General features: G+C 43.0%; 2 protein-coding genes across 2 annotated transcripts in view; both read left to right on the plus strand.

Moving 5' to 3' along the window:
- The first annotated feature begins 564 nt into the window (after positions 1-564).
- On the plus strand, positions 565-5,090 carry COMMD2 (COMM domain containing 2). The gene is made up of 4 exons (XM_084292394.1): positions 565-938; positions 1,479-1,561; positions 2,792-2,965; positions 3,359-5,090. The coding sequence occupies exons 1-4, from the start codon at positions 680-682 to the stop codon at positions 3,554-3,556; spliced, it is 714 nt and encodes a 237-aa protein (XP_084148520.1). The 5' UTR covers positions 565-679; the 3' UTR covers positions 3,557-5,090.
- A 9,088-nt stretch (positions 5,091-14,178) lies between these two features.
- Positions 14,179-19,947, plus strand: part of WWTR1 (WW domain containing transcription regulator 1) — a 67,350-nt gene continuing 61,581 nt past the window's right edge. Inside the window, exon 1 of the mRNA XM_084292221.1 lies at positions 14,179-14,758. Coding sequence (XP_084148347.1) covers positions 14,367-14,758 — 392 coding nt within the window. The 5' untranslated portion in view covers positions 14,179-14,366. The remainder of the gene's footprint in view (positions 14,759-19,947) is intronic.

Here is a 19,947-nt window from a genome sequence, read left to right on the forward strand (position 1 = left end):
GGCCCCGCCCAGCGCGAGGGGCGGGCGGCGGAGGGCGGGGCCCGGCCGCGCCCTGCCGAGCCCCGCTGCGGGCGGGGGGCGCGGCGCTGCCGGGCGTTGTGCGGGGGGAGCCCCGCGCCGGCAGGCGGCTCGCTGTGGCGCGGCGGGCGGTGTGTGACAACTGCAGGCGCCCCGCTCGGCTCCGCGTTGCTGCCTGCCGCTCCGGAGCGGTTTCACGGCGCCCGTGCGGCCGGCAGGGCAGCTCGGAGCCATCGCTCCCTGCGTTTTGCCGCGTGGCTCCGCCCCGCTCCTTCGCCGTGAGGCGGCGGCTCGGGGACCCGCCCCCGCCCTCCCCGGTCGGCACCCGGGGCAGGGAGGGGGGCCCGGGCGCTCCGTGCCGGTACCGTGCAGCACGGCGCCGTGCGGGAGCCGCGGGCTCGTCGCAGCGCGGCTCGCCGCGGGCTTTCGGCGCTCCTCCGCGAGCCGACAGCCGCCCCGCTGCCGCGGGAGGCCCTGCGGCACCCGGCCCGCGACGCCCCCCGGCCGCCGGTGCCCCGGTCGCGGCGCCGGGCCGGAGGAGCGCGCCCCGCGGGCCGCCAGCCCCCCGCCTCCCCGCGGCCTCCCCCGCGGCTGCAGGCGCGGCTCCTTCCGGCCCCGGCCGCGGGCGGCCCCTCCCCTTCCCGGGCGTGCGGGCGCGGAGATGCTGCTGGTGCTGTCGGAGGAGCAGAGGGGGCACCTGGGCTGCCTGCCCCCCCCTGGGCGCCGCAGGTCCGGCGGCGCCCCCGTCTCTGCGGGGGGGGCGGAGGGCGGGGGGCGGGGGTGGTTCGGGCGCGGCCGCCCCGGGCCAGCGCCGCAGCCGCAGCCGTGTCCTCTCGTTTCAGCCGTCGGCGAGCTGGGGCGCCTGGCGGTGGAGCTGCTGCGGCGGGGCGCGGCGCCCAGGGCCTGCGAGACGGCGGCCAGTAAGAGCCGGGGGGCGCCGGGGGGCGGGCCCCGGTCTGGGGAGCCGGGGGCTGCGGCGAGGCTCGGGGCGGCTCTGCCGGAGCGGCCCCGGCCCCGGCCCCGGCCCCGGGTCGCGAGTGCGCGGGCAGCGGCGGGGCTGGCGCTGGCGGGCGAGCGAAGAAGGAACGAAACGGGGGCGGCGTCTGCGGCCGGGCGCTGAGAGGCCGGGAGCGAGTGCCTGGTGCCCCGGCCGGGGGCCGCTGCAGCGCCCTGCTCTGCTGAGGTGAAGTGATACTATCCGTACCGATGTATTGCTTGGCGAGCTGCTGCGTGAGCGTGCTGTGTGTCATACCGTAAGAGTCTTTATTTACTTTTTTATCGGGGAGTGCCTAACGTGACTTTTGGTCCCTTGTGTTACTGCTTGAAAGGTGCTCGACTGTCCGCTTTTATTTCTTCCTATAAATATTTTGCCGGTTAGCTTTGGATAAATTTGCAGTTTTGTGTGTTGTCACTGTGGTGGCTTAGTAAGGAATTAAAAGGTGTTTATGCTTTCTTTACAGGAAAACTTAACACTGGTGTTGACACCATACAGCATGGGGTAGAAGGACTAATGTATCTTCTTACTGAAAGCTCCAAGCTTATGGTAAGGATACTGTTGTGCGGTATATTCAGGAATACACTCACGTGGTGTCTACTAAACAATTCTTGTTTCAAAAATACTGATGAATGGGGAAAATCCAGTACAAAATTCTGATACAGATATTTATTTATTTTTTTAATGGAAGTGGTGTTTCTTCTGTTCTCTTACTAAAATGATGCATCTTCGTGAATGACTTCAGAATTTGTATTCAGTGTCTTTGACGCTAAAACTTAGCATTTTTTTACTGTTTATAGCAAGATATTTACTGTTTATAGCAAGAACATTCGGTAATTTAATCTGTATTAGAGAAGTTTACGCTTCCCAATTAAGGTCTGTTTACATAACACAACTTTAGTGAAGATGTTTTTTGTGTGTGCTGTGCTAACCCCCTAGTAAGTATTCCTTTTGTTGTCTGATAAATTAGGCTTGAGAGCTCCTAACATCAGCAGTTCAGGTGGATGTAAGCAGATATTAAAAGAATTACAGCTGGGTAATAACTCCATTGGGATGCCTTCTTATTATTGATACGGTAGAGTATCATTATATCAATGAGAGTACATGGAACAGGGGTGCAGAGACAATTGCAAATTAAACTCAAGCAGACATTGCTCTGAAGAGTAGGTATGGAGGAGAATGAAATACTGCAGAATTTTGCCTTGAAGTAAGGAAACTTGACTGACAGATAAATTGCAGTGGTGTTATGGTAGAATATAGTTGATCACAGAATACTTTTACTGGATGAATGCACTGTAACATATGACTTTCTGTATTGACTAAATAGCTGCTTCCACAGTGATGAACTGAGTTCATCAGCACAGACATTGACTGCACAGAATCAGTTTCTGAGGACTATCCTGAATTAATACAATGCAAAGCCTTGAAATCGTGCCTGGTGCTTTCTTACACGTATAGATATGCAAATCATTTCAGAGTATTTATAACTTGAGTATCAACATAACATTAACATACTGTTGATAATTTGATTATGTAGAAATGTGCTTCATTATGGCAAAGTTCAGACCCTTCTATTGCATTCTGTTTTCAAATTTATCAATGGGCGAATTACGTGAATGATTTGTATTTTCCTAGCTATAGACTTGACCTCACACACTCCTGCAGGAAAGTAACTGTGCTGTACCACATTTATAGCATTTACTTACAGTTTTATTTATTGAGAAAGAAATAACGATTATTACATAGTTCTGTAGTAAGGCCTGAATTGTTAATTTCCAGATTTCTGAGATAGATTTCCAAGATTCCATTCGTGTTCTGGGATTCTCAGAAGAATTGAACAAATTACTGCTTCAGCTTTACCTTGATAATAGAAAAGAGATCAGAAGCATTCTTAGTGAGCTGGCACCAAAGCTTCCCAGCTATCACAGTCTTGAATGGAGACTAGATGTGCAGGTAACTTCTATTATTTTATTGGTAATCAGTATGTTTTACTTTGTATTTTTTAACAACACAAGCAACTGTGAAGATACAAATTTATGTAGTTTCAAAGTAGTAGAGGCAGCAGTATTTTCATATATTTAAAACAGGTGCTTTAAGAACGTTAGCATATACTAAATATATTTAGTCTTAAAGTGGATCGGTATTGCTTAAAGATAAAATGGAATAATTAAATAATAGATAATGTATATCTTTAATGTGGATGAATATACAAGATTTTTACACAGGCCTGCAAGCAGGTCCTGTAAACCTGCTGTGAATTGTTGATATGAAAGTTGATAACTGTCTTCTTTTTTTTTGTTGTTGTTATTTGTATCCCTACTCCCATTTCATCTATGCTATATGCAGCTTGCAAGCAGAAGTTTGAGACAACAAATTAAGCCTGCTGTGACAATGAAGCTACATCTTAATCAGAATGAAGACCAAACTGCACAAGTGTTACAAACTGACCCTTCTACCCTCGTCCACCTAATCCAGCAATTGGAACAAGCTTTGGGGGAAATGAAGACAAACCATTGTAGGAGAATAGCACGAAACATGAAATAGTATTAATTCATGACTGTAGTATTACTAAGCAGTCAGTGTTTACAAAAACATTTCAATAAAAATAAACATCTGGATCAGATGAAATGCTTTCCTGGGCCAGGATCTTGAGCCAGTAATTATAGGCTGAATATCCTCTGGTGCTAACTTTACGCACCTGCCTGATATGATAGGTAATTGCTTTTGCTTTACTTACATGTAGAAATTCATGAAATTTCATATAGAAATTTCATGTAGAAAGTCAGCATGTTATACGAATGTTATACAAATAATTTCTTTATCTCTAAATTAGTATAGCTCTACTTTAAAAGCTTTTATATATTAAGTAGAGCTGTCTCAATATTATATGGGACTGGGCATTTATTTTTACATTTACTAAGCATGTTTTTTCTTTTTTTTTTTTTTCCTACTGCACTGAAATAAAAATACCTATGCTGGTGGGAATGATACTTTACAGGAATGCTTCTTCCATCTAGACCCATGTATGTGTAGAACAAATCTGTGGGACTGCCGCCCTTGTCCTCCAAAGGGTTCAGTCAACTCAGGCTGGCTGTTAAACCACTTCTACCATTCTCTTCTGCCCAACACCTATTAATTGTCTTGGAAACATCTTCATGAAGCAGTGGTGTATGTCATGAAAACTTAGTTCCTGGCTTTCTGGTGAGACCTGCGCTTCAGGAAAACTCATGTAAGGTTAGGTAGGCAACCTTATATTTAAAAAAAAAAAAAAAAAGCATAATCAAGCTAATACTTCCATTTAAGCAAAGCTAGCTGTAAGCTCTACTAGGCAAGTTTATGCTTTCTACAGGTAGCAGTTACTGTAGAAAACTCAGTGGCCCAAGCATAAGTTAGCATACTGATTATTTCTATACGTAAAGGTGATCTGAAAAGTTGCAAAAGTAAAATTGTTGCTTATTACGCCAATTAAGAAAAGGTTTAACTTCTGTTAAATCACATCTTCCTGTTGTGATACAACAATTTTTTCCTCTACTTAGATAGCGCGCTTATAAAGGAAGACTAGCTAGTAAATGAAGCGTTTCTATTTCTTGGAAAGATCTCAAAAGGTTATGTTAAAAACTACTTTTCATTTGTATTCAAATGCAGTATTTTGTAGCTTTTGTGACTAAGGTCAAATAGTATTACTAATTAATGTTCTACTGTCACTAAGTATCAGAAATCCTATAAGTTATATTGGAGAGCATAAATAGGCAAGAGAACCTTAAGATACAGATTCTGGCAGAAACTATGTATTTATTGGCCTCCATAGTGACACCGTAAATTTCTGTGGTAATTGGGTTCCCGCATTCATAATGCATTCCCAAATGCATTATTTTCTCTTTATTTAGAAATGCTGTCTTCGAGAAACACTGCTTCAAATGAAGCCTGAATGGCAAAAGTGCTGTAATCAATAACAGTTACTATCACTTAACAAAGTCAGTTTTCTAGAATGCAACATTGCTTACTCTTAGTGGCTTTACATAGCATGTCTACAGTATGAACAATCTCCTTTCCCATACATCAATCAGAAATGCGTTTCATGTGCTATCTGTATATGTTGATTTTTTTCTTCACATACAGTATGTGGTAAATAAATATGATAAAAAGTTCCTTACTTGAGATTTCTGAACCATTATATTTTGTTTGTTTGTTTTGATGTAATTCACCTATATTTTCAGGTGAAATACAAGAATGGACTATATGTGTTTTCCCTTTACCCATCTCTTCTTACTATAGCCATAGTCTGGAACTCATGGCAGCAAAGATAAAAGCTTGGATACAAGTCTTAGAAGCTTTTTATGTCTTATCTCACTATTATCCTATGAACGTGAACACATTTGTCTTTCTGTCTCTTAAGCTTTTTTTTTTTTTTTTTTTTTTTTTTAACTACTGACAACTAGCTGTCATAGAGATAGTTGATGTCATGGCAGATAGTGATAATTTCTGTATATGTGTGTCCTGAAGCGTGTGCTAGAAGGCAATGGGAGGAATTGCTGATAACGTGTAAAATGGGTGGTTCCAAGTGGATTTTGTGAATTACAGTATGTCATTAGAAAGCCTGCAAATTCCCTTTCTTGAAGCTTATTACAATAGCATACAGGTAGATATTGCAACCCTGACTGGTGTTGTTTAACAAAAATGAGCTGAATTGAGGATGGGCAAGATAAAGCTTCAAAGCAAGGTGAACACTGGAGAAACTCACACTCTGGCAAAAGCTGGGAGGAGTGGCTGACATGCCAGAAGGCTGTGCTGCCATTCAGCAAGACCTGGACCAGATGGAGAGATGGGCAGGAAGAAACCAAATGAGATTTAATAAGAGCAAGTGTAGAATCCTGCACCTGGGAAGGAACAACCCAAAGTATCAGTACAGGCTGGGGGACAACCTGATGGAGAGGAGCTCTGAGGAGAAGGACCTAGGGGTCCTGGGGGATGTCAGGGTGACCATAAGCCAGCAGTGTGCCCTGGTGGCCAAGAAGGCCAATGGGATTCTGGAGTGCATTAAAAGGAGCGTGGCCAGCAGCTCAAGGGAGGTGATCCTCCCCCTCCACTCTGCCCTGGTCAGGCCTCACCTGGAGTACTGTGTCCAGTTCTGGGCTCCCCGGTACAAGAAAGACAGGGATCTCCTGGAAAGAGTCCAGCGGAGGGCCACAAAGATGATATGGGGCCTGGAGCATCTTCCCTGTGAGGAAAGGCTGAGAGACCTGGGTCTGTTCAGCCTGGAGAAGAGAAGACTGAGAGGGGATCTCGTCAGTGTATATAAATATCTGAGGGGTAGGCGACAGAAGGATGTAGCCAACCTCTTCTCAGTGGTGTGTGGGGATAGGACAAGGGGCAATGGCTGCAAGTTAGAGCACAGGCAGTTCCACACCAACATACGAAATAACTTCTTCACGGTGAGGGTGACGGAGCATTGGAACAGGCTGCCCAGGGAGGTTGTGGAGTCTCCTTCTCTGGAGATATTCAAGGCCTGTCTGGACGCCTACCTGGGCAGCCTGCTCTGAGGAACCTGCTTTAGCAGGGGGGTTGGACCCAATGATCTTTCGAGGTCCCTTCCAACCCCTACAGTTCTGTGATTCTGTGATTTGTTTTGTAGATGGTGTTGCATTTTAACCTTAAAACAACTCACAAGCATCAATTAAATTCTGAATATTCTGTGAGGAAGTTGAATGTATTACTATTTCATCTTTAGAAACCTATTAAGTTTGGAAGATATTACCTCTTATCCTTATTACAGAACTTGTTAATGTTTTTTTGTTTGTTTTGTTTTTAATTTAAATAATAACTTTGTCTCAAAGAATTGTGTACATCAAGTAACTTATGGTTTTATGAAGTAAGCAACTTGTGAATGGGTCCTGGCACTTTTCTGATAGGACATTAAATACAGGTAAACTTTGTGCTGGTGCTGACTTTCACATGCATGAACAACTAAAAGTCCAAGTATTTTAAGAGTAAGATAAATAACTTTCTGAAAAGCAGAGTTAGGCTCAGCCCTTTGCTATATGCTTCTCATTCATACCTCAGTTTATTTTTTTACTGGTCTAAACAGCAGAGGGCAGAAAGTTGTTTGTTTGTTTAATCAACTAAGGAGAAGTTTCACTACAAAATCAATTTCAAGGCCTGTTTCCCATTAAGATTTGTTCATAGTTTCAGGACTCAGCTTGGAGTGGACTTCACCTGTTGTTTTCCAAATTCATGATCAATTTTAAACTGAAAACAATAAAACTTTCAGTATTTAAAATGGCTGTAAAAAATACTGTTTAGTTGTTTTTTGTTGGTTTTTTTTTTTTGTTGTTGTTGTTGTTTGTATGTTTGTTTTAATGTTTGTATGTTTGTTGTTCTTTTTTCTTCAACCTGCTAATAAAGAATTTGTTAAAACATTTAGCCAAGAACATAATATAACCCAATTCTTTAAACTCAGGATGACATTGTTCAGCATTGTAATATATTTGTATTCTTTTAAGCATTGATTAAACTCAAGCAACAATGCTGTTCTTCCTCTTTTTTCTTTAATCTTTTTTTAATGAAATATGTATGATCACTGTCCATTTTTTAAAATATACTAAGTTTCTGATCAAAGTTTCAATCAATTCCCCAATCTGTGAAGCACATTTAGACTCTCCTACAAGATTTATTTTCTTGTACTTCTTGTCTCTGTCACACCTTCTTGCAAGCTTTTAGAGTACTAGACCGAATACTCTTTCACCTTTCCTCTGTCTTTCCAATTCAGTAGTTGTATTTTGCGTTGTATGAGGGAAACTTTTTGTTTAAACAGGTATGGAGTTGGTTTACATTAACACACATGAATCAGTACCTGATTTTTGGATCAGGCCTAGGGTTCTCATTTAACAGAAAACCTTTCAAACTCTAAGATTTTGTCTTAAAATGATCTTTTGAATTTAATATTGAAATGTACTAGACCTGTTTCAAGTATATTACTGTTGATGAAATGTGTCCATGTACAGACTAAAAGGTATAAATGGTGATTTTGTTCCAGTTTGTATAAGAGTGCCCATTTCCTATACTGTGACTTTGTAATATTAACAATGGATAGTGTGTAGGAAGGGAAGTCCAAGATTAGGAATGACCTGGCAAAACTCCATGACTAAAACTGTTGTTTTTTACTTATCTAAATAAACGGAAGGAAGTCTCCTGTCACTCTGTGTTTGGCTTTGGGATAAGGGTCTGTCATATTACAGCACAATTTTTGTTAATACTGTTGCTTGTTCTATTTTCAAGATAAATGTAAATTGTGTCAATTTGAGGACTGCACTTATGTCTTGAAATCTGAAATTTCACCCATCAGATTATTTGTATCAACAGAAGACGCTATTTTTTGGTGTAGGGTTCTGTGGTTTGATTTATTTGTAATATGGTAGTTTTTAAACATTACCAGTAGTTGTACTGAAGCTTGAGTAATGAGCAGACTGCTTTTACATGCATAAAAGTTCAGTTTGTACTGTGTTAATAGAATTTTAGAATGCATTTTAGGAATTACCCAGATCATCAGCACTATGACCTGCACAGCTTATGCTAGATACATAAGGACAGGCAATCCTCCAATCTATTTATCAAATTACTGGAAGTTTGTAGGAGGACCACCACTTTAAATGTTTGCATCCTGGTTCTCCCAACATGTAATTAATAATATTCAAGCTAAGATATTAGCTGTAGTGACCAAATATCCTACAAAACACGGTAAATACATTTTTTTCATCATTAAATATGTAAGAACCTTCCACTGATCTTACTCTTTTCCTTTGCCTATTTATTGCTTTGTCAAAAATTTTCCTTTGTTTTGTTTGTATTTATTTTAGTTTTGTTTTTCGTTTGGTTTTTGGTAAATGAAAACTTAAGTAAACAGGATAAAACAGAATTTCACTTTATGGAATCTGTATCTTACTCCAAAGTGTGTTTGTGTGTGAACACTCAAAGTAGTATTCCTCATATTGCTAACATACTTAAAATACCAGAACTGCAGAAGTTGAGGAACTGCTCTACTTGACCTTTCAACCATCCTGTGTTCATAGGTCTACCATAAGATAACCCAAAAAACTTCTGTTCCATTAGGTCTGGTTGTAGCAGAAGCCATGGCTATGTGTTTCAAGAAAATTTTAGAGAAAGCCCTCAGCTGCTGCTTACACAAAACCTGTTGTAAGCAGTAATAGGGTGTCAGAATATTTAGCCTGTTTCAAATTGCCCAGGAGAGCTACAGCAAATCACAGGTGTTCTTTATTGGACACAGGAAAGTCAAACTGGAAGACTCTCCTAAAATATCAAATCTGATTTTGATTAAACAATTAGCTTTGTTTCCTAACAAAATCTACATCAGACAATCCTCTCCATGTACATGCAGTTTTTATTACAAAAAAATAAAATAAAATAAAATAAAATAAAATGAAATAAAATAAAATAAAATAAAATAAAATAAAATTACTGAATCTTTCTGCAAGTTAAATTAGTTATGCTAGAAAATAATACTTTTCCTGCAGTTATGATTCTCAACACTGCTCTATGCTACTCTCTTGCTGAAGTTTGCAGGCTGGAGTTTTTCTTCCTCTATAACTACTCCTGTGCATTTTAGTCTCATTAGCTAGCTAATTATTCTGGTATCATCATCAATGTTCACATAGGGAGCCAGATGGGCATAACAGTTCCAGAATGCTGACCAGTAAGATCATACTGGTTGTTAACTGTGTTAAACAATTCCTTTCTTTCTGCAATTCTGGACACTTACTCTGAAACACCCAGAGCAGATCAGGTGTCAGTTTATTTTACATGAATATTTTAGGATTTATTTATCCCATAGAACTTGGACGAAAACCATCTTCCATATCTGTCTTGAATATCTTAGATTTCTAAAAGCTAGCTGTTTTACTATCCTTACAAAATTACCCCCATTTACACAGATGTGAATTTGTCTCCTAATTCATTTAAGTATGAAGTCAGCTGTATTAGCAAAGCTCTTTTCATCAGTAGTTTAAGCTACCTGAAACAAACCAATTATGGTATGCCTGTGTATTTTCTTCCACTATCTTCTTGGGAGGAGGCATGATAACCTCAGTACAGAAGCTGAAACAAGCAGCTCTAGTGTGGTGACATCTGACATGGCTTCGGCTGTTTGCAAACTAGACAGTACAGGTTTTTCCAGATCACTGTTCCAAACTGTTCAAGTGTTTGACTGACTCATACTGATGTGGATGAGCAGTGTTTGTATGTCTCATTCCACCAACTTTGCTGTAAGGAGAATAACCTCTGAGATACAAATATTGGTGTAATTTTTTGGTTAGCATAGCTGTTTCTGAAATGAATATCTGAGCAGTTATCTACTATAGATATTCACATAGCTTTCTTGCCAGTAAAGTTACATTAACTTACAAAACAACGTGAACTGAGCTTTTTTTTTTTTTTTCTTTCTAGCAGACTGTCTATGGTATAGGATTTGCTGGCTTGGTGATGTTGGCTGGGGAGATATGCTGACATAGCCGTTCTGGTGAAACCTGGTAATATATACCAGGTTTGTGTATTAAATAAACCACTTCAGAGTTAGCTACATAGGCTATGCATTGCATACTACGGAGGTACAGAGGTACCAACCAAAGTCTAAAAGCTGTTAGCTAGCTGATAAACAAATAGTTTTGAACACACAGATAAAAACAGAATCTTAAGCACCAACGCCTTTGTTAAAAAACACAATGCATTTACTTAAGTATACCTTTGCAGCAAGAAGTCCCTTGAAAATTAGGTAAATGTAGAACTATAGTAGCATAATGCAGAACAGCAATAGCATAATATATAAAAATGTCTAATAAACCATAAACAATTGCCATGAATGCAAATAAAAAATACTGATTTGCATGACAAACTACATGATGTTTTAGTTTTAAATATATGCCTATTAAGTGCATGTATACCTTTGTGTAGTGAAACTTTGTGTAACGTATTTAGTTTCACTTTATTTTTTGTTCTCTCTTATTTACTTTGGAGGAATATAAGCTTTCTTTTTATGTATGACTGCTCTTTGATAAAGTATATGAAAGCAAGTAGATGTAGTTAATCACCACTTAATGTCTCTTTGTACAGCACATACCCAAACAGAAGGCAGGAAGTGCACACACTTTTCCTGGTCTGCAGTGTTCAATTGTTACTTAGTTACCCATGAACCATCAGATTTTTCAAGGAAATCCTGAAAGTTTTCTAACAGATATCATACATGGATCTTCACCTATGCTGTCTTTCTCAGAAAAAATAAAATTAATGTATGTTGGGCTTTGGTACAAAGCAGCGATGGCTTCAGATTAAAAATGTCAACATGGTCATTTTCTTTAAGTCATTAGATGCTCATTACCTAAGGGTACATTTGAAAGTGCACTTACTTCTTCTGATCTGTTTGCTTGGCTTTCCACTGAAGTATAGACTGAATTTGCTGCTAGAAGAAACGCTACAGATAGGGTACTTTTGCAGGACTGTATATTTATAAATCCTTTAGTTAAACAAGAAAATGACTGTACAATTCAAAAAGATTTGGATAGCACATGAAATTGAGATAAAATAATGGTATGCTCTTATATTTTTATGACATATGATTCTGTAGTTAGAAAAAAGAAGTAATGATAAAGAGGCTATCTACATCGTATTTTTAGTTCGGTTCCTTTGTCACTTAATTCCATACCCACTGAAACGCCATTGCCTTCCATGGACCTGAGCATATTGAATCATTTCCTTTAAGTGCTGGTGGTCATATCCTATCTTTGTGCCTAAAGAAGGAAGTTATTCTTCTTTTAAAAAGTAATAAAAACAACACCATGAGAATTTGTTCTTATATTTTTAATCACTTTCAGACTAGTGAATGAAGATACTTTAGCCTATACCAAGTGGTACAATAGCAGCTAATCATTCTGTTCAGTAAAAAGTGCGACTGAAATACTAGTATCTGTCTGAAGAATTTTCTAGCTGTAATAAATACCTCTTACATTTAAAACAGATGGGCATATATTTACTGTTGAGATGCAATCCTGTCTCATGGAAGTGGTCTAGTTAATGTAGATGAGATCTCACCATGAACGAGATTGTCAGAGCATTGCCTTGAACAGACATGTCATTTGGAAAGGAATGTAATAGGCAGATGGGTGTGTCTTTACTCAAGGATACAGAGGCCTGGAGGAAGCATAAAAGCCCTTGTAAAAGCTGTATGAAAAAGCACTCATGCTCAGATCATTATCTGTACAACAGACCTCATATGCACATAGGCAATCATCTAATATCCAAGGGTTTTAAACAAGGAAATTGCAGAAAAAAATATCATATGGAATATCTGCATAATCCTGGAGCAGGTGTTGTAATTAGCACAGCTGTCCGAGCAAGTAAAATGCTAGCAAGTGGCCCAGTAAGGAAACACTAGAAGAATGGTACACAAGATAGCATGGAAAATTCTCAGGGAAGGGAAGCATGAACAAGTCTCAGGAGTACTGGATTTCCTGACCAGAAATATAGCAGATGTGGCAAAAAATACAAGGAGGAGATCTGCCCAGTCAATGGAAACATGAACAGGAAGTATAAGAAAAAATAAATAAGTGACAGAATATTTGTTGAAGCAAGGAAATGATGAAACACACAAGCAAGATACGTTCCTAATCCCGAGTTTATGTACAGGCTTACACTCTGAATCTCAAAATCTACATTTCCAATATTCAGTGTAACTGATCAAGGGACAAAGAACAGTCAAGAGCTGTGTACAGGTTCTAAGCTGGAGAAGCCAAGTGAATTTCAGAACAGTTGATACTTCTTAAGTATAGAAACAAACACAAGATCAGTTCAGAAAAAAAAAAAAAAGAAAAAAAAGAAAAAAAAAAGAGAGAGAAAAAGGAGAAAAAGAAAAAAGAATGGACCTACCTGAAACTTTTCTAATATAGATTCTGATTACTGAGGAGGATGTGTTCTTAGTTCTTACTAACCAGCACAGCCTGGTTTCTGTCCAAACTACTGAAACAAAATGAATGAAGACATGCATTACTGAAAAATGTTCTATGTAAGTACAGCCAATGTGCGATATCTCTATATGTGCAGTCATAAAGACACTGTATGCTTCCTATTGTAAAAATATGCACTGAAGTTGTAAAGTGTGTGACATTATTCCTTACAGATGCAGCTACTGAATTACTGATCACAGCTTTGGCTTCTAGCTTGGACTTACTGGACAGTGAGCAGGTAGTCAGAACAGATCCAAACAGAATCACAGTTGCATTTGCAGTATCACCAATGGATAGAGTTGGGAAGATTCATGAGACAACTCTGCTAAATTCATATATGTCAGCAAAGGGTTAAACCTTTTCTCATTTACAAAGGCGTTGTAGTACATGTCACTACGAACGTTTGCTCCCTTTTCCCCCTCCCGTTATGTGCCCCCATTGGCAGGTGATCACTAAATTATGCTACGATTTGCTTATTATGCTTGCTATTATGAGCAAGCTTAGTTAAGCATCGTCTTGCTCACATAATACTGCCCGTGAGTTTCCTGAACGATGGGTTAAAAACAAAGCTAACGAGGTTGACAGGAGTTCTCTCGGTGGCCTTAAGGTGACAACACGCCCGACGGATCCCTGAGCACGAAGGCGACGCTTTTCGCCCTGTGGCACGACGGCAGGGTGCGGGGGCCTGGGCCGGGGCCTGGGGCAGGCGCTCCCGCGGGCCCTCCGCGGCGGCCGTGGGTCGGGGCCAGGACAGCGGGCACCGGAGCCGCGGGCAGCGGGGTTGCGGCCCAGCGGGGCCCCGCCTGGCGCCGCCTTCCTGAGGGCCTCCGCGAACTTCGGCGGGACGGGGGAGGCGGCGGCCGCAGCGGAGCGGAGCGGAGCGGGAGCGGTGGCGCTGACAGAGCCGGGCTGTGTGGAATGCCCCTCGGGCCTTGCGCCGCCACGCCGCGAAGCCGCCCGCGGCCACCCCGCGGACCCGAAGTTTCCGAGGCCGTTGCATAACCGCAGGCGGGGCGGGGCGGGACGAGGGCCGGGCCGCCGGGGGGCGGGCGGAGGGGGCCGGCGCGGCCCTCGCCCCGCCGCAGCCCGGCGTGGCCCGGCCCGGCCCGGCGCGGGGGAGGGCGGCGCGCCGCCCGGGGGCTGACCCGCCCGCCCCTCCGTCGGCCGCCCGGGACTCCGCCGCCGTCCGGGACGCGGAGGCATTGTCCGCGGCGCAGCTGCCGGGGAGCAGCTCGGCCGGCTCCGAAGGGCACGGCGCGTCCTCGGCGGCGGCCTGCGGCGGGGCCGGCCCCGGCGACCGCCCGCGCGCCGAGGCGTCCGCGCTCGCCGTCGGGGCGGACGGGCGGAAAATGAACCCCGCTCCCGCGGCCCCGCCGCCGGGGCAGCAGGTGATCCACGTCACGCAGGACCTGGACACGGAGCTCGAGGCGCTGTTCAACGCCGTCATGAACCCCAAGCCCAGCTCCTGGAGGAAGAAGATCCTGCCCGAGTCCTTCTTCAAGGAGCCCGACTCGGGCTCGCACTCGCGGCAGTCGAGCACGGACTCGGGCGGCCCTCCGCCGCGGCCCGCCGCCGCGCAGCACGTCCGCTCCCACTCCTCGCCCGCCTCTCTCGTGGGCTCGGCCGCCGGGCCGCAGCACGGGCACCTCCGCCAGCGCTCCTACGACGTGACGGACGAGCTGCCGCTGCCGCCCGGCTGGGAGATGGCTCTCACGCACACGGGACAGCGGTACTTTCTCAAGTGAGTGCCCGCGGCGCCGAGCCGCCGCCGCCCCGGGGCGGAGCGGGCGGGCGGGGGGGCGCCGGGGCCGGGCCGGGTCCCGCTGCGGAGGGGTGGGGGGGGGGCCTCCGTGCGGGCGGGGCGCGGCGGGGCAGCCGAACGGCCCCGGCAGAGCGTCCCGCCGGCGACGTCGGGAGCTGGGTGGGAAGCGGCTCCGTAGGCCCGGAGACGGTTTGCGACCGCGGCGGGGGCAAGGCGCCCGGCCCCGGCGCCGGTGCGGACGAGAGGGCGCCGCTGACCCGGCGGCAGCCGAGCGGCCGGGGCCGGGGCCGCGGAGCTCCCTCGGGCCGGGCGCGACAGCCGGCACGTGGGCAGCGCGTGGCGGCCCCGCGAGGGCTGGGCGCAAGTTGGTCGCAAAAACGGGGGAGTGCGGGGCCGGGGGCCGTGGAACCCGCGAGGAGCCCAGACCTCGAGTTGCTCCGTACAGAGGCTGGGTCTTTGCCTCTCGCACCCCGAGCTGCCAGCACAGCGCGAAAACGCGTTCCTTCCCGTGCCGCCGTTCCGTACGCTGGTGTGTGCGGTGTGTAGCACCGGGAGCACGCTCCCCAGGGTCTGGATTTACCGGTCTTTCGTTGAGCTGGGGTATCACGTAAAGGAGACGTTGCTGCTTCGTACTTCGGGCGCGCTTTTCTCAGTAGAGCACGACAGAGAAGAGGAGGCTTGCTGGTAGGAGCACCGCGACAGACTGCTCACAAACTAGTATGTTACATAAATTCTTCCTAGGGCTTGACCAGCAAGCGTTTTCAAACTCTGACTGAAGATCAGATCACATAATCTTCATCTGCCATTCAGCTTTTGCCTAATATCGAAATGCGCTCACATGGTTTCACCTTCACCCGCTACGCATTTCTGGCACAGAGATGGTGTTTTCCAAACTGCGGAATTCTTGTTGCTTAGGCCAAAAAATGCAAGTCCCTTGTTAAAATAGCTATGGATAAAAACCGAAAGCATCTTTGATGTTGACAGGATTTGGGAAAAACAGCAATACTCTGATTAACAATATCCTTTTTAATATAAAATAATGTTTAATAGTGTGTCGTTTGTTACCTTATTCTATATAGTTTCCCCAGTTTCATTGACCCAACAGAACTTTTCTCATTTTTTTAAAAATTAATTGGAATAATGTATTTCTTTATTACTTGGTGCATTTTGTGGTAATACTTACGAATGAAACGGTCATGTTTGAGTTGCAGTGGTTTGCAAGCTATGTGATGTCTTTCAGCTGAAAATAGCATTTTCTGCAGAAATTTAAGATTGTTAATGGAAAGCATCATTTAAAACTGTGCAATATTATGTAGAGTTCACATCAGACAATGAGTTTGAAAATCCTATCTGGTCAAACCAAGCATACCTATATTGAGGTGCTGTCTGTTGGAAAAAAAAAAAAAAAATTATTTCCAGCATACTGATAAAGATTTGTTCAATAGTCATTAGCAAAAAAAAAATTGAGAAGGAAATGAAGAGCACATAGCCAGACTAGGTCCTGTTAAAGCCTTTAAGGTCTGCTGAAGTTTAGCAAGCAATTTCTCTTACTTGAACGTGTAGCTCATGTTTCCAAGAGCTACTAGAAGAAAGCAGCAGTGGTCCTCTCAGTCAGTGGTGAGCCATGGTTAGCGCTGTTGACCAGGAACCAGCCGGGACTTGTCGTGATCACACTCATGCATGTCTGTTCCTGCAGAAGTTTTCTGGCTGTGGCTGGAAGAAACATAAGTAGCCTGGGGACCACTCCACCCTGTAATTAAATACCAAGCCACAGAAGTGGGGGATGGAAAACAGACTAATAAACACACACTCGCTTACAGCAATGTTATCTAAAGCATTTTTCTCCGTGTGCATGCATGGGAAAAAAAAATTTAAGTGTGATTTATTTCTGATAAAAAAAGATTTCTGGAAAGACAGGCAAACTGCCTTGTGTAGCTCTTATGTTGGTAAGTGGGAATATCAGTTGCGTATCGATCCACATGCTGAGCTGTGTACACATATTCACTGAAAAGAATTTTTCAAGTATTACTTTCTACCGATTTGTTTTTAGGTGCTGCAACCTCATATTTCAAATGCAAAGACTTACGTTTTAATGTTTTCTCAGTGTGTGTACAGTGCTTCTTGATCAGGGTGTAATTTCATTCCAGAAGGTAAACAGAATACAGGGAGTATGGTGTTTGCACTGAACAGATTTGTGAAACTTGTTGCGGCTGTTATCTTTAATACAGTGTTGTTTTTCTTCAAATGTTACAGTGAACATTTGCCATTCCAGGACATATTTGCCAATGAAATTCTCTTCAAGGGGGAAGAAGGCTAGTCACTTTCAGTGTTTGATTTGCTTGACCTGTTCAAAGTTTTTCCTGCTAGTTTCTATTGGTGGAAAAGCTTGATTTGATGCACAGTCAATTTTATATTACTGAACAGGTTCAGCAGGACATTGAGACAAAAATTAATATAAATGCTATGGAAATACTTCCTCCCCCCCCCTAAAAAAAAAAAAGTTGAAGTGCCCAGCTCGTTTCCAAATGCAGTCCTTCCATGAGAGCAGTTCATGGTAGTTCTGCAGGGTCGCGATCGTTTTCACATTGATTTGCTAGGTGCTGTGGGGCAGAGGAACTTCTCCACCATGGGAGCCTGGTCATACAGTACAGGTGGGAGACGGGAAGGACAGTGCACAAGACCATTACCCTGCTGAGTTGAGAAGTGATGAAAAATTTGACACCTTCATCTATTCATATGACACTTACAGTATTGGTCCACATTTATGACCAACTACTAATGGGCAGGAGGCAGACCCCGGAAGGTGGGGCTCACATCAGTATAGTTTCCTTTGGTCTTGGTAGAAAAACAGTGCCAACCAAGAAGCCACGCATCCTTGCTCTTCTTGGAGTTGTGTGTTGGAGAGAGGTGTTTGCAAAAGAACAGAGCTTTTAAAGCTTTTCATGCATGCTTTGGGCAGTGTTTTTCCCCTGTACCTAGTGGTTGCTCAGGTGGGGTCTTGGTGGTTTCCTTACATCTGCTGCCCACGCTGCTCTTCTCACCAGTATTCCTTTGTTAAAAATAAGTTATACTGCACAAGACAGTTTTGAGATGCATTGCTACTAATGACGTCTGTATGGTATTGATGCATATATTTACTGACTTTTAAAAGTTCTTAACAGACAGGAAAGCTGTGATAAAATCACACAGAATAACAGAATTTCTAGGTTGGAAGAGACCTCAAGATCATCGAGTCCAACCTCTGACCACAAAACAAAACATGAGTTTTGTTTAATGGATAATCCAAAACACCACATAAACAAAATACGAGTTTGTTTAATGGATATTCAACTATAGCTCAACTTTCTGCCTCATTTCAAAGATTCTTAGGAAGTACTGAGTTTTGGGATGTACCAAATTCATGAGCTGTGATTGACAACATTAAAGTGCTATCTGATTGCTCCTTTAACTGGAGTCCGTGGTTCAAATTCTGTTTTAATAATGTTGTTACAAATCCAGAGAACTTCCTTAACTTTTGTGCAGCTGAGAATTGGCTCCCTTCTTATACAGGGCCAGCACGATGTATGGAACAATTTTGGCCTCTCAGTTTTGAGATAGGGCTAGACCTCGCTCTTGGCAAAGCGGGAGGGCTTGGGCTTTGTCTAGAGAAGTTCTAGTGCCGCCAGGTAGGAGGGAGGATGAACACCAAAACTCTTCAGGCATATGCAATTAGGTGATTCAATTCCTGCGAATGATCATTTGAAATACAGGAAGTACAAAAATATTAAAAATACTAAAAATATTTTCAGAATCATAAATTAATTAGTATATTTGATTTAGTAATCTCTGGTACTGTATGCAAGCAAGAAAACCAATGGAATTTGAAAGCTGTCTTTCAAAACAGAAATTTGCTCATTAGTTCATCGTCCTTGATAGGATTTGTGCCTGACGGAAGACAGAAGGATTTCAGAAATTCACCTTATACATTGTTAAGGAATAACTGTCTTATTTCACTGCTAAATATTTCTAAGTTTCTTATAAGGTAGGCATATAACTAAATTTGAATATGCTCCAAAAATTAGGCATCTATTTTTTTTTTTAAAGTACAGTAGAAAAGCAGAATTGGTAATCACAAGAATATTTAATAAGTTTTATTAATGGACTGCTGATACTGAAAGTCATTACTGGGACAAACTAATAAAAGCCACAGACACCAGACCATATCCGAGCTGTTACTTTTCAGGCTGTTCTGCTTCATTAGAATTGCATACCTATGATTCCAGTCAGAACTTGCATTCCAGCCATCACAGCTTTAAGTTTCTCAATTTAATATATTTGTATGGAGTGCAATCATATTTCATGTATGTCTTGACTTTTTATATAAGATTTAATTACTGTATTTGGAGTGTATATGAATATATATATATAAATGTATTTAAACAGAGCATATACACTTTCTAAGAAAAGTTCTGTATGACTAGCTCCTAAGTACATCATGGAACATTACTGACATGACATTTTTTTTCTTTTTTTTCTTTTTTTTTTTTGACTTGGAAGTTTTAATAGATGCATTTCCATAGTTGGTGCTATATTAGACCTGCAATAGATTCCACATTTAAAAAGTTTGTAATAATGTAATATATTTGTGTTTTTATCAAAGGAGCATATGGAAGCAAAAATACTCGGAAATAAAGGTTAATTAAAACGGTGTAACAAATGCATAGACAATAAATTAAATCAACTTGGTTTTGTTACTTTATGAACAAAGTGCAAGCTTGGATAATTTTTGCTGTTGGAAGTGAGACAGTTGTAGTTTTTTCTTCTTAGATGCTTCTCTTAAAGTAAAATGGCTGAACTGTTTCATTAGTTAAAATTTGCATTTTTCATAATCTTTAAAGTCCAGTTTCCCTTAAGTGAGTACACTTGCTAGCCTACTTTTTGGAAGTGGAGCATAGCCTTTTTTTTTTTCTGGTGATCAAGCCAAAAGTCACATTTGGTGTATGAAAAAGTTTTGACTATATTCGGGACTTGTGTATCGCTACTTTGGGAAGGAGATAAAATCATGTCTGTCGTAAAATTGATGCAACTCAAAATTCAGACCATACCATCATTCTCAGCACAACGGCGCTTATGAAGTGATGAGTTTTTCCTTTTCACTGACCTTCTACTGGATGCGGTGAACTGAAGGC

Source organism: Netta rufina (assembly GCF_964035555.1).
Source record: "Netta rufina genome assembly, chromosome: 9".
NCBI classification, from domain to species: Eukaryota; Metazoa; Chordata; class Aves; order Anseriformes; family Anatidae; genus Netta; species Netta rufina.